This window comes from Dendropsophus ebraccatus, chromosome 13, assembly GCF_027789765.1.
Source record: "Dendropsophus ebraccatus isolate aDenEbr1 chromosome 13, aDenEbr1.pat, whole genome shotgun sequence".
Taxonomy (NCBI): Eukaryota; Metazoa; Chordata; class Amphibia; order Anura; family Hylidae; genus Dendropsophus; species Dendropsophus ebraccatus.
In genome coordinates, this window is record NC_091466.1 from 52658740 (window position 1) to 52677079 (window position 18340).

The window sequence follows — 18340 nt, forward strand, 5'->3', positions numbered from 1 at the left end:
GCCTGTCAGCTCAGGCGAGCCACTATGAAGCTGCAGCGCACAGGATCGGGGAGGAGGAGCCCTGAAGCGTGGATGGGTTATGTATACTGTTTGTAGAATCGTCAGCCGCCAGCCACGTATCGCTATTACACACAGTGATGCATGGTCGACACACAGTGGTTTTAGGTCTCAGCCTAAAGAAACAATCAGCTGATGATTTCATCGGCTGATCTTTGTCTCTCTATTACACTGAGCAATATCATCTTGTGTAATAGGGTCCTTAGGGCCACCATTGTATAGGGATTTTTATTGTGGAGGGTGGGACTTGTTGGCTTATTCAGGTGGATAGGTGCATTATTGCACATTATAGTGCTGATTCATATTATACCTAATATTGTCCAGTTTCCCATTAGATTATTACCATTCCCATTAGATGCCCACCTTACTAGATCCATCCCTATCTACAACACATGGGCTGGTTAGTAAAGTGACCAGACAGCTGAAAATTGGAGATGTGACCTTAGAAATGAGAACATCTCATCCTCTGTTTTCTATTGTCTTTACTTTTCAACTCTAAATTTATCTTCATCTTTACTTCTTGAGTGACGATGGCGATTTTAACGTTCTACATTCCTTCATTAGTCAGTCTTTTAGATCTTCTTTCTTCTCCTGTCCTTCAAGTGTCAAGGAGGAAAGGGTCTATGTTCTAAGTAACAAAGTCAACAAAGCACGTGCTGCTCGGTGTGTGTTCCAAAGGAAAAGCCGTCTCCTCTGTAGGACTGACCATAGACATTGTGTGAAATCCATCTGATATTTTTCATAAGCAATCTTTTTGACATGTTATAAAGTATTGATCAGTGGGGGTCCATGTGCTCAGATGCTCACTGATCACTAACATATTTAGCACTATGCCTCATTACTTCTGATATGTAGCCATATAGAATTTTTAGAATTCCCCCCTCCCCCGGCTACATCACGACCCGGCTGATGGATGCCAGTCAGTGACTGGGGCGGGACACCACTGCAGTCACTGATTGGCTAAGCTGGCTAAATCCCACCAGCCTGTGACATGGAACCCGGGTCGTGATGTGTCCGGAACCGAGGAGAAAGTAGATGACAGCCGGCGGGGTCCGGCAGCTCGATGATATGGTACTGTGTGGCGGGCACAGGGAGCAGTAAGCATAGTCTTTTTTTATTTCCCCCCCCCTGCCCGTAATGATTTTTTACCCTTCCCCCCGCCAGACTTCTCTTATATACTTTAATACAATGAAAATAATGGTTACCGTTTCTATTTCTCAGGTTCCCTTAGGCATTTTCTTGGGTAATAACCCTCTATGTTATATTTTAGCAACCATCCACCTTTGCCCAGGCTCGTCATGTTATCCAGACAGATGGCATTGGACTGAGAGGTCTCAACAAGGGACTGACTGCCACTTTGGGTCGCCATGGAGTCTTCAACATGGTTTATTTTGGATTTTATTTCAATGTGAAGAACGCCTTTCCAGTTAATAAGGTACCATTGCTACATCATATCAGAACATAGTTTTATTTAGTACTGTTTATTACCATTAATATTTTATCATGTGTGAATATACTGTCTACCCTCTGGCTCTCTATTACCAGTATTGTTCAAAGCAGCAATGAACTTTTCCCTTTTCAAGGGCATGAGCTCCATAGGGTCCACTGTACATAGCAAAGAAAGGGAGAAGTGGCCATTGGGCCATTTTCTTCTATAATGGACACCCATATCTCTGGATGGCGTATAGTTAAGTGCCCGAGTGTGGAAAAAAGCTGTTATGTGCTAGTCCCCTGTGTAAGTCTCTGTACTCATTCACAGGCTACCACATTGTTTCTTGTACTGTTATGTACTCAGAACCCAACTTTTTAAACATTTTTGCAGCTGAGTATTTCACTGGGTTTTTTTTGCCTTTGGGGGATCAGTTTTGCCTTGACTTGAGAATTGTTTCTTCCTATCTCTCATAAAAACATAACTATCATGTGTTGTATGTATCCCATCAATGACAAGTTACTCTTAACATGACCTCCTCATTGTATTAGTCACTGCCGGTAGCATTCCAGTCATAGGTCGGAAGAAATGCATGGTGAAAAATGGTTCACAAGGTATTCGAATGAGATGTGAAACTTAAATCCCTGTTACATGGAGTGTTATTTTACTGAAGCAGTTTGGTCGGCATTTGCTTTCCTCCTATTACACACTACAGGGAGTAGGGAGCAGCAGGAGAGGCCACTCAAACGATCCTTAGATTGTTCTGGTGGCTCATTGAAGTCAGTGGCGGTCTGTTGCCGGGGCATTTTGCAGGGCATTGTGCATGATCGTTTCCTTTCAACATGTGCTATTAAACTGAACGATTATCGGCCTGGGTGGTCAGTAATCGGCCTACGAAGGCTGATAATCGTTCAGCATAATAGGGCCTTTAGTGTAAGTTACCCCCATCTTTATAGAGAAATACAGTATTTTCTTGCCTACTTTTAAAACCCAGGAAAATCTTCTCAAAAGTCAGGGGTCGTCTTATATGCCAGGTGTCGTCTTATAGGGCAGGTGCTGAAAAACTCTGGAACCGGACTAAGAATCTGCGGTCACCGCATACGGTGGGGGAGCTCTAAAACGGCCGTATCCCTGCTGTATGCGGCGACCGTGTAAAGGGCAGAGTAAGCTACAGGCGTTTGGGGTATAGAAAAAGAGATATGATAGAGTGGCACTGCGCCCAAAAAAACACATCTTTTTTTTACCCATCTGGCCCGCCCTTGTATCCTTCTGGTATTACTGTACCCCCTTCTCCGCCCCCCCTTGGTGTGCATTGGAAAAGGGGTAGTCTTATACTGCGAGTATATCCCAAATTCTATATTTTAACTGGTAAAGTTGGGGGTCGTCTTATACGCCCAGTGGTCTTATACCCCGGAAAATAGGGTAATATCAAGTCCCATGTAGCTATGAACTGATAGTGACATAATGGATAATGGCAGTCAGTGCATCTCCACCGGGTGGCTTTACTGTAAAGAGAAATAAGTTTGTGAACGCTGTAGGAATGGATGGGAGCGTGTTCTTTGTAAAGTGCTGCAGAATATATCAGTCAATGATGAGTGATCTGCTCACATATTATACATAATAGGGCCGTGTCATATAAGACAGAGCAGTGCGCTTGCATTTTTCCCTTATGAAGTAGAAGAGTCAGATACGGAAGTGAATTGAGTGTTTGCCGCTGAATCACAGAAAGAACATTTAATCCCAGGGACAATATTTTCCTTGTCGATCTCACTAGAACTGGTCACCCTGCATTGTTGATGTGTCTCTTTGCTGTTGGTTCCTTGAGTCTGCTGGGTTCCCCTGTGGCATGCACAATGATAGAACATGGCAGGGTCAAGCATGCTTTCACATTACCGCACTACTACTGTGTATCACCGAATCTTTGTTGAAGCCCTTATAAGACAGATCTGACCTTAGTCTGGAAATATTTGAAAAATGTGGTGTTTGGCATATCCCGGGTCTTTATGTGGGTTGTTTGTGTTGGGGTTAGCTGGCTCCTACATGTTACATTTCAGGATATGTGGAGTGAAAAAAGAGTTAACAGGTAGGATGTTGTATTATGGGCAAACTTGTCATTTTTTACAAACCAAAGAGGAACTATCATGGGGTCTGACGAACCCAACCTGCGGATAGCCCCTATAGCGCCGGGGATGCTTGTATAACTGAGCAGTGAGAAAAAAGACCACTCCCCCATCTGGACCCTGGAGCAGAGTCTGATGCTGCTGCCTTAGCATAAACCTTCAGGGTTTAATTTAGTAATTTAAATGCAATTTAAAAGGGCATGCAGGTTGGGAGTGTTTCTTTTAGCTATGGCCGGGGAGGAGGTGGGTGAAGGCAATGACATCCACTTACCTCCTCCGTTCCAGCGCCGGGTCCCACATCATGCTACTCTTTTCTGCGGTACACGGCCGCTGCCTGGTCTGTGTTGATGTGACATTTCCAGCCCACTCAGCCGTTCAGCGGTAGAGGTGGGATCCAGCTGAATGGCTCCACAATGCGGGACCCAGCGCTTTTATCAGGGGAGGTAAGTGGACTTCGTTGCCTTTATCCACCCCCTCCTTGGCTATAGCTAAAAAAAAAAGCCCTCCTGTCCAGAGTACCCCTTTTAATAGTGAGCAACCAGAAGAGATCTGATTGGTGATTATGTCATCCTGTGGTTTACAGGAAGTCAGCTGACTCTCCCTCTGACACATTAAACACTGTCATTTTCTGTGGGTCAGGCTGGTAATCACATAACCCATTTGCAGTAATAAAACACATGGATGAAACTGTGCATATGATGGTAAAGGTGCATGATATGGGCAAAAAAAAATAAAACCTGGGCTGTTTTAATATAATTAGCATGTGTTGGACTGGTGTCCTTCGGCCTGCTAAAGGACTTATTCCAAGCTTTCATCCGCGATCTATACGGAACATACCCCATCAACTTTGTTTTTTTTTTTTAAATATAACATTTGTTGTTAACACACAACAAAAAAACAGCACACTAAAGCTGGCCAAACACATTAGATACACCAAATGGTTAAAGGAGAAGCTGACCATCTAATGTGTATGGTGACCTACTGACTCTCCCGATGGTAATATTGGGAAAAAATATGGATAGACCATGTTGGTTTTCATGTGCCTGATCTTTTTGTCTCATGGAAGTAAGCCACTACCAGAGAGGAGTCAGGCAGTAGATTTCTCTTCAATGGCGATCAGGGAGTCCCCCAGCTGACAGCTAACATACAGTATGTATATGACCAACTTTAAAAAATACACTTTAGATTAGAAGGTTAATTTTTTATTTAATAACTATACAAATTTTTTATTTAAAGAAAAATAAATTAAATCCCTTTGTTATCTTTTGTGTTAAAAAAAAAAAGTAAATATTTTACTGTACTGATCTTGATTTTACAACTTAAAAGGTCTAGAGCTATTTGGAAACATTATTAGCAAATATTCTCAATGTACCTGTTGTTCCTCCTTGTGATAAGAGACGTAATATGATGCAATACATCCTATGAGAGGTCTTCGGCCGCTTACCTTGATGGATATCACTGTTCGAAATCCGCTTAACAGATCTGCCACCCATAGGCTATATTGTTGTGTGAGGCAACAACAGATTCATCTTACTATACTTAGCACCTCCACAGCATCTAAAAGTTAATTTACTACTACAGATTGGATTACGAGCATAATCCATTCCGGGACGGCGCTTGTAATCCAAATTCACTTTTAAACCAAAACAATTTTTCCCATAAGAAATGACTGATTTGCAGTCAATTGGTTCCACACCCCAAAATAATTATTTTTTTCTGAGCGTCATGTAGAACAGATGAAACAAACAATGAGAAACAGCAGAATATGTGATATTATAAATTACTGTACAGTATAGCAATCAGCATGTGGAGTATAATGTACAGCAGCAGTTTGTAGATACAAGATGGAGCTGCAGATCCCCATAAAGAAGTAGTGTAATACAACAGGCTAGAATAGAGAAGCAGGGCTGCTGTCAGAGATCTGTGTGGGCACATGACAGCAGTGGGGAAGGGGTGTGTTCAGCAGGGACCAATCAGGAAGTGAGAATCACAGAGCTGTGCAGGAGGACAATGACAGAAACCTTTCTATACAGCAGTGTAAGTGCAGGCACATTATAGTAGGAATGGAGAGATGGGAAACACAAACCCTGACAGAGACAGCAGAGAGCAGGAAGGAATGAGCAGGGCAGATGTGGGCACATAAATGCAGCACTCTGGGGAGAGAGGGGTTACAGCTATGGAGAGATTATGGTGAGGGAGACTTTCTGGGTCAGAGTACAGGGCTGTAGACCACCCTGTGCAGGCCATGTGCCCCACTCCCGCTTCCACCCAGTACAGGGAGCTCTTAAACCAAAGCAATGCTCTTAAACGAAGTTACAATTTTGAGAAACTGTGAGCTCTTCTTGCAAAACTCTCTCAATTAAAGTTACTCTTAAACCAAGGTACCTCTGTATTCAAAAATTCTCAATCCACTGATTTCTAAATTGTTTAGCCCAGGACACACATTATATATATATATATATATATATATATATATATATATATATATATATATATATTCCTACAGATAACCATCAGCTGATAGATCTCATCTCATCTACAATATGGACAGAATGAATTCAAATATTCATTCAAAAATCAGCTAGGAGTGTGAGTGAGGGAAATTGATCATAACCCAGTATTAAACAGAATTTTTAGATTTTGTCCAAATTTGACATTCTCTAATAGTTAAAAAAAAAATGGATGTCATAGCGTTTGCTGTGTTAATCAGTTAGTAATCCGAAGCTAACACAGTTGCATAAAGGTGAAGAGTTATCCGGGGTCAAGTAGAGTTTGCAGTCAGTAGTTCACAAAGTCTCCACCCTTCTGAGAAAGTGGCATGTACAGTGAGCTGCGCTTACAGCAACTGTGCGCCTCCTGCCAACAAAACATGCCAAACTAAATGTTGAATAATTAAGCACAGCTAGTGGAGGTTGGATGTAAACCTGTTTTATTAACTATTACGAGGATCCCATTAATACCATGCGCCAACCACTGAAAGAAACTTTATTTAGCAGCTACGCAACCATGCACATAAAATATTGATGGTGATTCCATCGATGTCTGCGCAAGCACCTTGGATGGAAACTTAAAGCAAGTGGGTGATCTTATATCTGGTGATCCTTCTTACGGGACAGAAATGTTTAAATGTTAAGATTTTACTTGGTGTGAATGTTTGGCAGATTAAAGAAATTGCCTACTGAAGATGGTGAGCTATCTTTGAATCCCACAGAGAATGACTGGATTGGATGCGGAGCATGCCCGCTGCCTCTCCATTTACCTGGGGGACAAGGGACCACCGTACTCGTGATCGGAAGGGATTCCAACAAGCAGTTAGACCCCCCTAGCCCAGCACACTGCTCCGTCTTTATTACACTGCGATAAAGAATATATCTTATCTATTTAGTTGTGTGTACTCAAAAATAAGTATAACAGGTACACATAACTTAGGATACTATTACATGGCCAGATATTAACTGTAAACGAGCGCTGATCTGCTAGATCAGTGCTCGTTTACTGGGCCTATTACATGGTCCGATAATCATTTAACAAGGGCTGCATGGACATCACTACCAGCCCTTGTTTAAACTGCATACATTACCTATCGATGGTCCAGGGCTCCTCCTGCGCTCTGCTTCTCCCCAGGTCCCGTGCGCTGCAGCTTCAGAGAGGCTTTTCTTAGCCAACAGGCCACTCAGCCAATCACTGGCCGCGTCGGTCCCGGACAGTGATTGGCTGAGCGGCCTGTCAGCTAAGACAGGCCGCCCTGAAGCTGCAGCGCGTGGGACCTGGGGAGAAGCACAGCGCAGCAGGAGCCCTGGACCATGGATAAGTAATGTATGCACTTTGCAAATCGTCAGCCGCAGAGCACGCACCGCTATTACACGCAGTGGTCGATGCCCGACAATTATAGGTCCAAACCTCTATTAACGATCAGCCAATGATCGTTGTCATCGGCTGATCTTTTGTGTTTGTTACATGGAGCGATAATTGGCTAGATAGGGCCGATTATCGTTCCTTGTAAAAGACAATTAGAGATGAGTGAATTTACAGTATTAACAAAGTGAAGCACTTTGTTAGCTTGGCATCCGGCTTATTAGCTGGCTGCCTATGAGCTCCTTGCCACTTAGCTCCGACAGCCAGGAAAAGCGGAATTCAGTCCTGGGAAACTGTGACCCAGCAAGGAGTGTCATGGAGCGGCGTATCAGCCGACTGCCGAGCCAACGAAGCGCTCCGCTTTGTTAGTACTGTAAATCTCTACGGACAACAAGGATTTTTATTCCTGTCCCAAAGATCCAAGCAACAGACAAGCTAAAGCTTCATTGATTGTAATGGAGCCGCCCTAATAGAGTGGTGGGGGTTTCCTCCCTCTAGGGGCGGGCCGGCCTGCCTCCAATGCTTCACCCCCGACCCAGTAACAATGAATAGAACGGCGCTGTATGCGGGAACCGGTTCAAAGAAAAGGACCGCGGCACCGACTTCCCCATGTCGGTGCCGTTCGATTCATGTGTAATTTTAAAGAGAGTGTACCTGATGGTACATTCTCTTTAAAACTAGATCATGTTGGCCAAATCAAATGTTTCTCATGTTTTAGGTTTTTCTGCCTCTTGCTAGACCTTTTTAGACACTTTTTCTTATGTCACCAGTTAATTGGTTTAGATCAAAAGTTTTTGCCAAATTTTCAGTGGCATTTTGGTACTTAAAGAGTAAAAGAGTATCTGTCATAGAAAAAAAAAAACCTTTTATTATGTCATAGAAACATATCAAAAGTTTTGATTAGTCAAGATCTGTGACCGATCAGGAGAAGTACACGTCTGGTGCATTCACTCCGGGCTCTGTGTCACATGACCTGGACAAACTCACGATGCAAGTCTATGGGGCTATCCAGGTCTCATAGACACAGAGCAGGGAGAAGAGCACGCAGAAGTGTGGTTGGTTCCCCACTCGTTCTACTGATCAGTCACAGTCTGAACACTGAGACCCTCAATGACAAAAACATTTGAAATGTCCCTAGGATATTTAAAAAGTTATTAGTGACAGGTACACTTTAGGCCAACCCCTTTCCTCTAAGGCACCTACATTTCAAGTCACTCTTCAAAGTTAGTAAGGCATTTAATATATCTGAACGCATATCTAAAATCTAAACATATTTATGCTAATTTTTTTGTGCAAATTCAACTAGAATTCTGGCACATTGAGCTTAGTAAATTGCCTCCAATAGGTTTCTTCTGCAATGGAAATATTGTACAAGTCATTAGCTATTGTGCTATATTTGCAGGATTCTTTCCCTTGCAACCCAGGGAATTTATCATATAGCACAGTAATGTTCGTGTGACATCAGTACATCCATTTCTGCAATATGACAGAGACTTATTACATACTCACTGGAGTACACATTGCAGTTTATAGCGTTTACCCTGGGAAAGGAAGTTCAAAACCAGTGGGGACCTATAGAAGGACAGCTGTTTCTCCCTCTTGGTTCCCCCGATTGCCTGGTCTTTGGCCTTATGTAGTGTCAATGTGCAAGATGGGAATGAGACCTCACCTGACAAAATAAAACATATTTTCTAATATCCCAAGACCTGTTTAGGAATGTAAGAACATTGTCTGTTCTGTTACACTCGCCAATTCCATCTACTGTAATGTTGATTCAACCTTTAATTTCACAATTGCAATGTAAATCCTTTAGCGTTTTGTATCTGTTTTAGATGATTTCACGTTGGGTGTTTAATTCATTTACATAACTAGTATTTCAAGATAAATCTGGAGAATGATCTCCAAGTGAACGAGTCTAAGCTGCAATACCAGGCATCCCCATTGGCAAGAGTGGCAGTGTTATTTATGTGTATAGTTTCCTTTCATTTACATTTTGTGCATTAGGGCCTGTTCACACTGAGCAAAAGTGGTGGAGTTTCAAGGGGAGCCCGTGCCGTGGACGCCGCTTGAAATTTGGCCTGTCCCATTGATTCAGTATGATTTCTCTGCTTGAAATTCCACCACTTTAGCTTAGTGTGAATGAGTCCTTAAAGCGAATGTACCATCAAGTGTTGCACATGAGTAGAAAGACACCGGCGCAGGGAAGCAGGAGCTGAGGTCCTTTTTTTTTTTTTTTTTTAACTATAGCCCATTCCCTGGCGCTGGTCTGTTACCGAGCACTAGCCCAGGCTGAAGCACTGGAGGCGGCCAGCCCACCCCCAGCGGGAGGAAACCCCCACCCCTCTACGATGTGGCTCCATTGATTCTAATGGAGCCGGTGCTCAATAATAGACTGGCGCCGTTCTATTCACGTGCAACACTTAAAGCCAATGTAACTGATGGTTCAGTCGCTTTAAATATGTTGCATACGACTTTTTATGATAATGATATCCATGTTATATGTAAATTAGTTATCATCCAAGCAAATGCTAAAAAATCCATTGTTTGCCTGAAATGGAAGTATAGTACCTACTAAACCCAAATAAAATACTTACCTGGTCCTCACTAAAATCCACGAGAATCTTGTGCAGACGGCACACTCATGCCATGGGCACCTCAGTTGTTTCCTGCACAGATTCCTAGTGAGTCATGGCAACCCCTGTCCCCCCAGATTACTGGGGCCCAGTCCACTGTCTACTTGTGTATGGCATTAGCACCATCTACATCAGAATTTTCCACCACCTTTCTATGAGCTTCACTGTGTAGGTGTCGGAACACTCAAGCATGACATCTCTCTGTTTAATACTATGGTAGACATACCACCATGTAAGTAGGACTTCAGAACCTGCTTATCTGGAAAGCAACTTGTAAACTGAACATGATATAGCGCAGGAAATGGAATCCCCTTGACCTGTAGGTAAGAGGAATATTTCTACATGCTGGAGCATGAGAAGACTTTTAGTGGCACTTTCTACGCTACAGAACACTTAAGGATCAGATTTACATGTCTCACTAAGGGTCTAGAGGATTCTGAGAAGTGACAAATGACTGAAAAGCACAGTCGGTTAATCCCATTTTCTTTCCCATAGACTTCTAGTGTGTGTAAGCCATCATATTGCGGTCAGGAGTGTTTACTAATAATTGATCCATAACCTTTTATATGTTGGTTCTTTAAAGACAATTTATTCTTTTGTGTATGTAGGATGCAAATCTTCAGACTTTTTCACTTTTTAAAATTTTATCTTGTGCTAAAACTAGAAGAAGAAAAATCACGTTTTTCCCCCATTATCCTGTTCTCAGTGTTACATGATTTGTAATGAGAGGCAAAGCAACTCTTACTCCACCTTTTCAAGGTAGGGAATGTGTCATCAAAAAATGACCAAATGTCAAGTTTAGTGATGAGCGGACACGGACGGTAAAGATCCAGTCCACGCCCGAATCCACGTGTTTTTAAACAGGAGGCGAGGTGGATGTGATGGTGAAGGAGGAAGAGTAGGAGGTTGCCAATGCTGTACACCTGTATGTTGCGTCAGTCAGGCAATGGGACAGACAAGTCCTGTGGGTACCACGCCGAATTCGTTTTTTCTGAATGTGAGTTTGTCTATGTTGGCTGTGGATAGGTGGATCCACTAGTCTGTGATGACACCCTCTACAATGTTAAATACCTGTTCAGACAGCATCCTTGCCATTGGGTAGGCCAGTACCTCCAAGGCATAAAGGGCAAGATCTGGCTAGGTGTCCAATTTAGTAACTCATAAGTTGATCAGGGAAGACCCATCGCTGGGTAACATCACTATGTCAGATGTGGAGTGCGTCTACCAGCGTGCGCTTGTATTAACTCCTCTTCTGATCACGCTTATCATAGAGCACAAGTAAGAAATCGCAGGGGGTCCGACCTCCGTGCCCCCTGGCAATCTCCAGATCACATTAGTCACTTTCCAGCAGCTCCATAGAAAATGAATAGAGGCGCGAGTCACATGCCGACTCACATCTGTATTCAAAATAGAGGACTCGAGAGACGATCTGGAGATCACCAGGGGTCATGGATGTCGGACCCACCGACAATCTCTTAGGGTGCATTTACACAGAGAGATTTATCTGACAGATTTTTAAAGCCAAAGCCCGCAATGGATTTGAAAAGAGGAGGAATCTCAGTCTTTCCTTTATGACCTGTTCTCGGTTTATAGTCTGTTCCTGGCTTTGGCTTCAAAAATCTGTCAGATCAATTTCTCTGTGCAAACCATTACTTGTCCCTGTCCTGTGTGTTTCTATTGGGGAACTCCTTTAAGATAACCCCCTGAAAGGAAGTTTTTTTTAGTTTTTTTTTAAATCTCTTCCTGGAGACCTCTTTCTCTGTAGCACTCGCTATTCTCCCCTCATACCAGCTGGTTTTAAGACGGCAATTACAATTTAGGCAGGCCATCCCTGGTTACCAATCTTGGGCCGTACTGTTTCTTGGGTGTTTTCTAAATATCCTTTATAAAGTCATTTTATCCATAGAGGTCCATTAGTAGAAGTTCCCTGCAGTTTCTAGAAGACAGTGTCCGTATTTTGTATTTCCTTTCAGCCGGCGTCACTATGATACTAGTAGTGAATGCACGTTTCACAATTCTCTCGGTTTTGATGTCTGACCCATCTGCTTGTCATCAGTGAATTCTTTTGACACACAACTACTTTCCAGCTCATTGGTTGAGTAATATTTTACACTGCATTCAGTATAGTTTCCTGCTTTCTGTATAGGCTTGGACCTGTTCTTGAGCCAGAAAATGACATTATGCATCTCGGATGCTTCCTTGTAAACCGTCTATGTACTGCATGCTGTACACACACCATCTACACTGCAAAAAAAAACTCGGTTGCATTTTCTCACCCTTTTATGTCCATAAAACATCACAGACAGGACTGAGTCATGTTCTCCAGCTTTGCATTCTCACAGTACATAGACATTTTAGTCTGGTTATTGTGAAAAGCCCTAGAGTCCACTTAACATTTAACTGCTTTACATTATATACTGGATTCTCTACATTTACATTACTGTATCTGCAGCGACAACATACAGAGAAGCAGCTACCAGGTCTAACATGATGCTTAGTGTTTCCATAATATTTTTTAAAAATCAATTTTTAATGCAAATGTGCTACTCGGTACATCGCTTTTGTGGTTTTTTTTTCCAAGAATAGACCGGCATTGGTGCAGGGATTGTGGTGCTGCAGTCCATTTTTTGAACTGCGGGCCCAGTTCTCGCGCACAGCATCGGTTTATTGCCGAGCACTGACCCTGCACTGGGGGCAGCCCGCCGGCTCCCAGTGTGACGATCTCCCCTCCCGTCTGGGACGTGGCTCCATTGGAATCAATGGAGCCGCATCACAGAAGGGAGGGAAGATAGTCACACTGGGGGCCGGTGTGCCAGCCCCCAGTTCTTCATGCTGGGCCAGTGCTAGGGAATAAACCAGCGCTGTGTGTGGGAACCGGCCCGCGGTTCAAAAAAAAGACCCCGGCACTGGTCTATTCATGTAAGAAACCTCAAAGTGATGTACCTAGTGGTACATTAGCTTTAATGAAAATATAAGAGATTATAATTAAAGTGACTGTACCACCAGGCCCAGGCTGAAGCACTGGAGGCGGCCGACCCACCCTTAGTGGGAAGAAACCCCAGCCCCTCCGGGACGTGACTCCATTTGAATCAATGAAACCCTATTATAGAGGGGCTAGGGTTTCCTCCCACTAAGGGTGGGTCGGCCCGCCTCCAGTGCTTCTGCCTGGGCCTGGTGGTACAGTCACTTTAAACACCCCTCCCCTCTTGCGAAAACAGTGTCTTGCCCATGGGCAGTGTCTGGTATTGCACCTCTGCCCCATATTATTGGGCTTAGGAACACTTGTGAAGATCTATTGGCAGCCATGCAAATATGATAGCTACTCACGGCCGAACACAACCTATGCTTATATGCATTAATACTTACAAGTCTTTTTGTGTTCTGAATGCAGGGATGAGGGGTAAGCTGCAACCAGACACCTGGCAGCACAAAGGGTCAAGCAGTTCAAATTCATATTGTCTGATCATCATGGGGAGAATCTGTAGGACCACTGTAGATGGTTGTCTGGTCCTACTAACTTTTCTGTAATGGTTATGGAGGCCTTGCACATCATGATTCATGTGAAGCTGTTGCCCAATAGCTTTTTGGCCTAGATAGCCATGTTGGCGGTCTCGCTGGGGGAGAACATTGATGCCTTCTGGTCATCTAGGCCCTCGCTAGTATATTGTACGGCAGAAATACTAGCACCGATAGCTAGGGGACGGAAGGGAGTATTAAAGAGATTGTATAAATCTGTGGAGCAGTGGCTGCATGTGGATCATAATACATTCCATTTAAGCCTAGGTTTACCAGGGTTTTCAGTCCACTTAATGTATCTGTTTTATTTAAAAAAAAAAAAAAAAAAAACAGATGCAATTTTTCCATTGACTTCCATTATAAAACAAAAAATGGATCACGTTTTTGTGTACGTTAGATGTAAACATTTAAAAAACTGATCTGTTAAACTGACTGCAGTGTGAACCTACTGTAAGTGAATATGCTCTACGCTAAGGGTGATGTACTGTAGACAGGGCAGTGAATGTGCCCACACACACACACCTGGTGGTGGCTCTGCAGAGGAGCTTATATAGAAAACTGATTCACGTATGTTGACTACACTGACAGTCACTTGGAAAACCATCACTCTGATGATTTAAATACCAGTCCAACACATTCCATGAGAGAACAACGTCGACATAGTCAAGTTACAGCATACAAAAGACTGGGGTGTAACATGGTACATACCATCTGTAATTACTAAATGTCAAAGCAAAACATACAATGGAATGGACTGAACAGGCATGAAAGGCTTCTCATTATAAGAGTGCCCTTCATAGGGATCCACAAGCTATTCATGAAAATTTCATAGAGGAAAATTTTTGTGTGCAACCAATTACAATAGCCCATAGTAAATACTGGGAAAAATAGGTGGACCTAGTAGTGAATGACAATCACATCTGCATCTTCAGAAAGGGTTGCTTCCGTAAGTGTTACACCCATAAGTACCTATAAGGTGTCTGCCTTTTATATATTACCTATTTGATGTATAGTTTTTTGTTTGTTTGTTCCCCCCCCCCCCCCCCAACAGCCACATATTAAATTATGCCCAACCTCCAGAATACTACTTAAAGGAGTCTGTTTTACCCAGAATTTTACCTTAAAGAGGAACTATGAGCAGGTTCGACATATCTAACCTGCTGATAGCCCCCTATAGTTAAAGTATTTTATCCCCCCCCCCAAAAGTTATATAAATTACCAATATAACCTTATTACGAGAAATGCACATAAAGTGCTTTTTTCCCCTGCACTTTCTACTGCATCAAGGCTTCACTTCCTGGATAACATGGTGATGTCACTTCCTGGATAATATAGTGATGTCACGACCTGACTCCCAGAGCTGTGCAGGCTGTGGCTGCTGGAGAGGATGAAAGCAGAGGGATGCTCAGTGTCCCTCCAGTGCCCTGTCTCCCTCAGTGTCACCCTGCCATCATCCTCTCCAGCAGTCACAGCCTGCACAGCTCTGGGAGTCGGGTCGTGACATCACCATTTTATACAGGAAGTGAAGCCTTGATGCAGTAGTAAATGCAGAGAAAAAAGCACGTTATAAGCATTTTTCGTAATAAATGTATATTGGTGATTTGTATAACTTTTGGGGGGCAATACAATACTTTCATAAAAAGTTTTTACTGTACTTCTCCTTTAATGTAGTCCTCTGTCCGGTAAGGCCATCATCTTAAATGCAACACATTTTAGTTTTCAAAAGTAAGTCATGTAGGATATTAGTGCCCATCATGATTTTCACCATGGTTCACCTAGATACTCCTATGTCATTAGAAATTGAATTCAAGAACATAAAATGTTGAGCAAGACAATAAACAGCTGTTTAGGTCATAGGTCACTGCACCAAAAAGTCACTTCTGGGAGCAGTTCACATCTGTAGCAGAATCTGTCCTGACTTTGGGCCCATTATCACAGTAGTTGCTGCGCTTTGAAGTATATGGTAGTTTGTGATGTACCATTAGGAGGAGTGTGAGGCATGTAATGTATCCCACCATGTCCTTCTCCAGTCTACACGTGGTATAAATGGAGTCCTCTGCCTGGCACCCCATCAGCCGGTGACTCCCAGGAGAAAAAATGCAGAGGATATCATTTCCAAGAAGTACTTGCAGAAACTTGCATCCTGGAACTATTGCACTACACACTTTGTGGCTGTCGTATCACAGGCCGTCTAAGCTTCCAGATGTGAGAGAACCGTCTAAGCATCGAGCTGTCAGCAGCCTTAAACTGGGCATTAAATTTGCATCCCAATTAAAGCTGTTTGCAGGTCATTTTTGCCAAAAACAATAAAAGTCTTTGAGCCGGGGGGGGGGGGGGGGGGTCACTGATGGGATCGGCATGTGTGACTTGGAAGTCAGCAAATACTGAATCGTTTTTCATATGCTCGGTCGGCCTCAGCAGACCATAGAGAAGCTAAACCCTAGGCTCTGTTTACCATAAACCCTCCAGCCTCTGCAATGCCATAAAATCGGCACCGACCGCCCATCTGTCTCTGCAATCAGAGGTCTCACTAACTGGGATTAGCTTTGTTAACCCTGACAGTACAATTGAAATAGTCTCCAATTTTCTGTTGCTGCACTTAAATGGCTGTCCACATCAAAAGATCCCCTTTTCATGTGCTATATTACATAATTTAGAGTACCAATAAATAGATGGGAGGATGTTCTCTTTAGAAGACTCATCAACTGTACAGAGTAAAAGCCAACTGCAAAAAACATGTTTTGTTCTGTCCTGCATTACAAAGACAAGCCAAAGATTGGAATGACACAGTGTAATACTCTGGTTCTCCAGTGGAGGCACTGCAGGGAAATTAAAAACTTACTGCAAGGTTTCCCCAGAGATTACAGACGATCACTTTGGGTCCCAGTAGTGGGGAACTTTTTGATCAGCCAATGTAAAGAGATCTTCCTAAAGACCCTATTTTATAGACTGATGAGTAGCCAAGTAGGCCAAAATTGACCATTGTAATAGTTCCAAATATAAATTCATTGGCTGATCCGGTCGGGCTGATCCTGATGCACATCTCAGTGTGTAATATCGCTAGAGGGTTTATGTGTTTGCTAAAGGCGTGAACTTTATCACAGATCTTTGTGAATGTAATCCCCTTAAAAAAAAAAGTTGCAGAGCAAAATGGAGTAATAGACAAATTTATCCCTAGTGTACACCAATTTCTGGCATAAAAAGTTGTAAATGTTTGCTCGTTGATCAGTTGTGCACAAATTTGCAATTTTTTCAATCTAGTTTGCAAGGCGCTTCGGGCAGAGAACTGTGTCAAAGAGGCTGTGGCACAGTGGCCCACTAGATTTACTATGATTTACACCAGTAACCTGCTATAAATCATCGCATCTACTCCAGCTTGGACCCGACCAAGATTTCCCTGTGTGTCGCATGGCTCACAAGCAGATTTATTAAAGGGGTTAGTCAGTGTTAGAAAAACATGACCATGTTCTTCCAGAGACAGCATGATTCTTGTCTCCACTTTGGGTGTAAGTTTTGCAATTCGGTTCTATTGAATGGAACTTAGTTGCAAACCACACCTGAGCTGGAGAGTTGCATTGTTTCTGGAAGAAAGTGTCCAAGTTTTTTTAATGCTGGATAACCCCTTTAAGGGGAGAGTGGTGAGAATTTACTGGTAGAATGTTCTAAGACCAAAGTCTTCATCTTTATTTCTTCCATTGGTAAGAGACTAATACACTCTTTCAAGAACTTATCTTTCAATAGCCTTTAAGTCAATTTTATCAATATGTGTGAGAAAAAAAATTCTGATTTTTTTCCCACAGCAACCATTCACAATCTTTAAAAATGTGAAGCTGCAGAGTGAGAACTAAAATGCTTGAGTGCTTGACTCAAGTAATGAACCCCATTGAAATCAATGGGAGACTCGAGCATTTAACCAGGTACCTCCTGCTCGGAAGGGACAAAATATACAATAATTGGAATGAAAAAATGCAATACCTTAGTGCAAGTACTTAATTCAATTGACAGCACACCACCAGAGTTCTAATGTTTCTTGCAGGAACCCGAGCACCACGAGGTGCCCGATTGAGCACTATGCTCGATAAAGTATGCTTGCTCAACACTACTACAGAGTTAAAAGGGTTATCCCTATGATGTTATTACTTATCCAGATGTTAGGGATCCCCTCTGCTCATAGAAACAGTGGTTACTTGTCCCTAAAATGACTAGGCAGCATCACCATGCTTATGGAGATAGCTGAGAGTCAGCTATCATCAATACTGTGGACAGGTGATGTCTTTTAATCTTGGTATAGCCTTACCCTAATGGTCCCTTTACATGTGTCAATTTATCGCTCAATTGTTCGTTCTGAAATTTTTGAGCGATATTTTAAATCACTGATAGAGATGAGCGAACGGGGTTCGGGTTCGAGTCGATCTGAACCCGATTGTTCGGCATTTGATTAGCTGGGGCTGCTGAACTTGGATAAAGCTCTAAGGTTGTCTGGAAAACATGGATACAGCCAATGACTATACCCATGATTTCCACATAGCCTTATGGCTTTATCCAACTTCAGCAGCCACCGCTAATCAAATGCTGAAAGTTCGGGTTGGGATCGACTCAAGCATGCTCCAGGTTCGCTCATCTCAAATCACTGAACAATCCTCCTTTAGATGTAATGATTTGTCGTTAAAAACACTCGCATTTTTAGTTTATCGTTCACGAGATCGTAGTAACCCACACAACAGGTGAAA

General features: G+C 42.8%; 1 protein-coding gene across 3 annotated transcripts in view; it reads left to right on the forward strand.

The window, feature by feature from the left end:
- The window catches only part of SLC25A21 (solute carrier family 25 member 21), a 208291-nt gene that overhangs the window by 175317 nt on the left and 14634 nt on the right, over nt 1-18340 (forward strand). For all 3 annotated transcript variants that reach the window (XM_069951324.1, XM_069951323.1, XM_069951322.1), the window contains exon 8: nt 1328-1492. In XM_069951324.1, coding sequence (XP_069807425.1) covers nt 1328-1492 — 165 coding nt within the window. The remainder of the gene's footprint in view (nt 1-1327; nt 1493-18340) is intronic.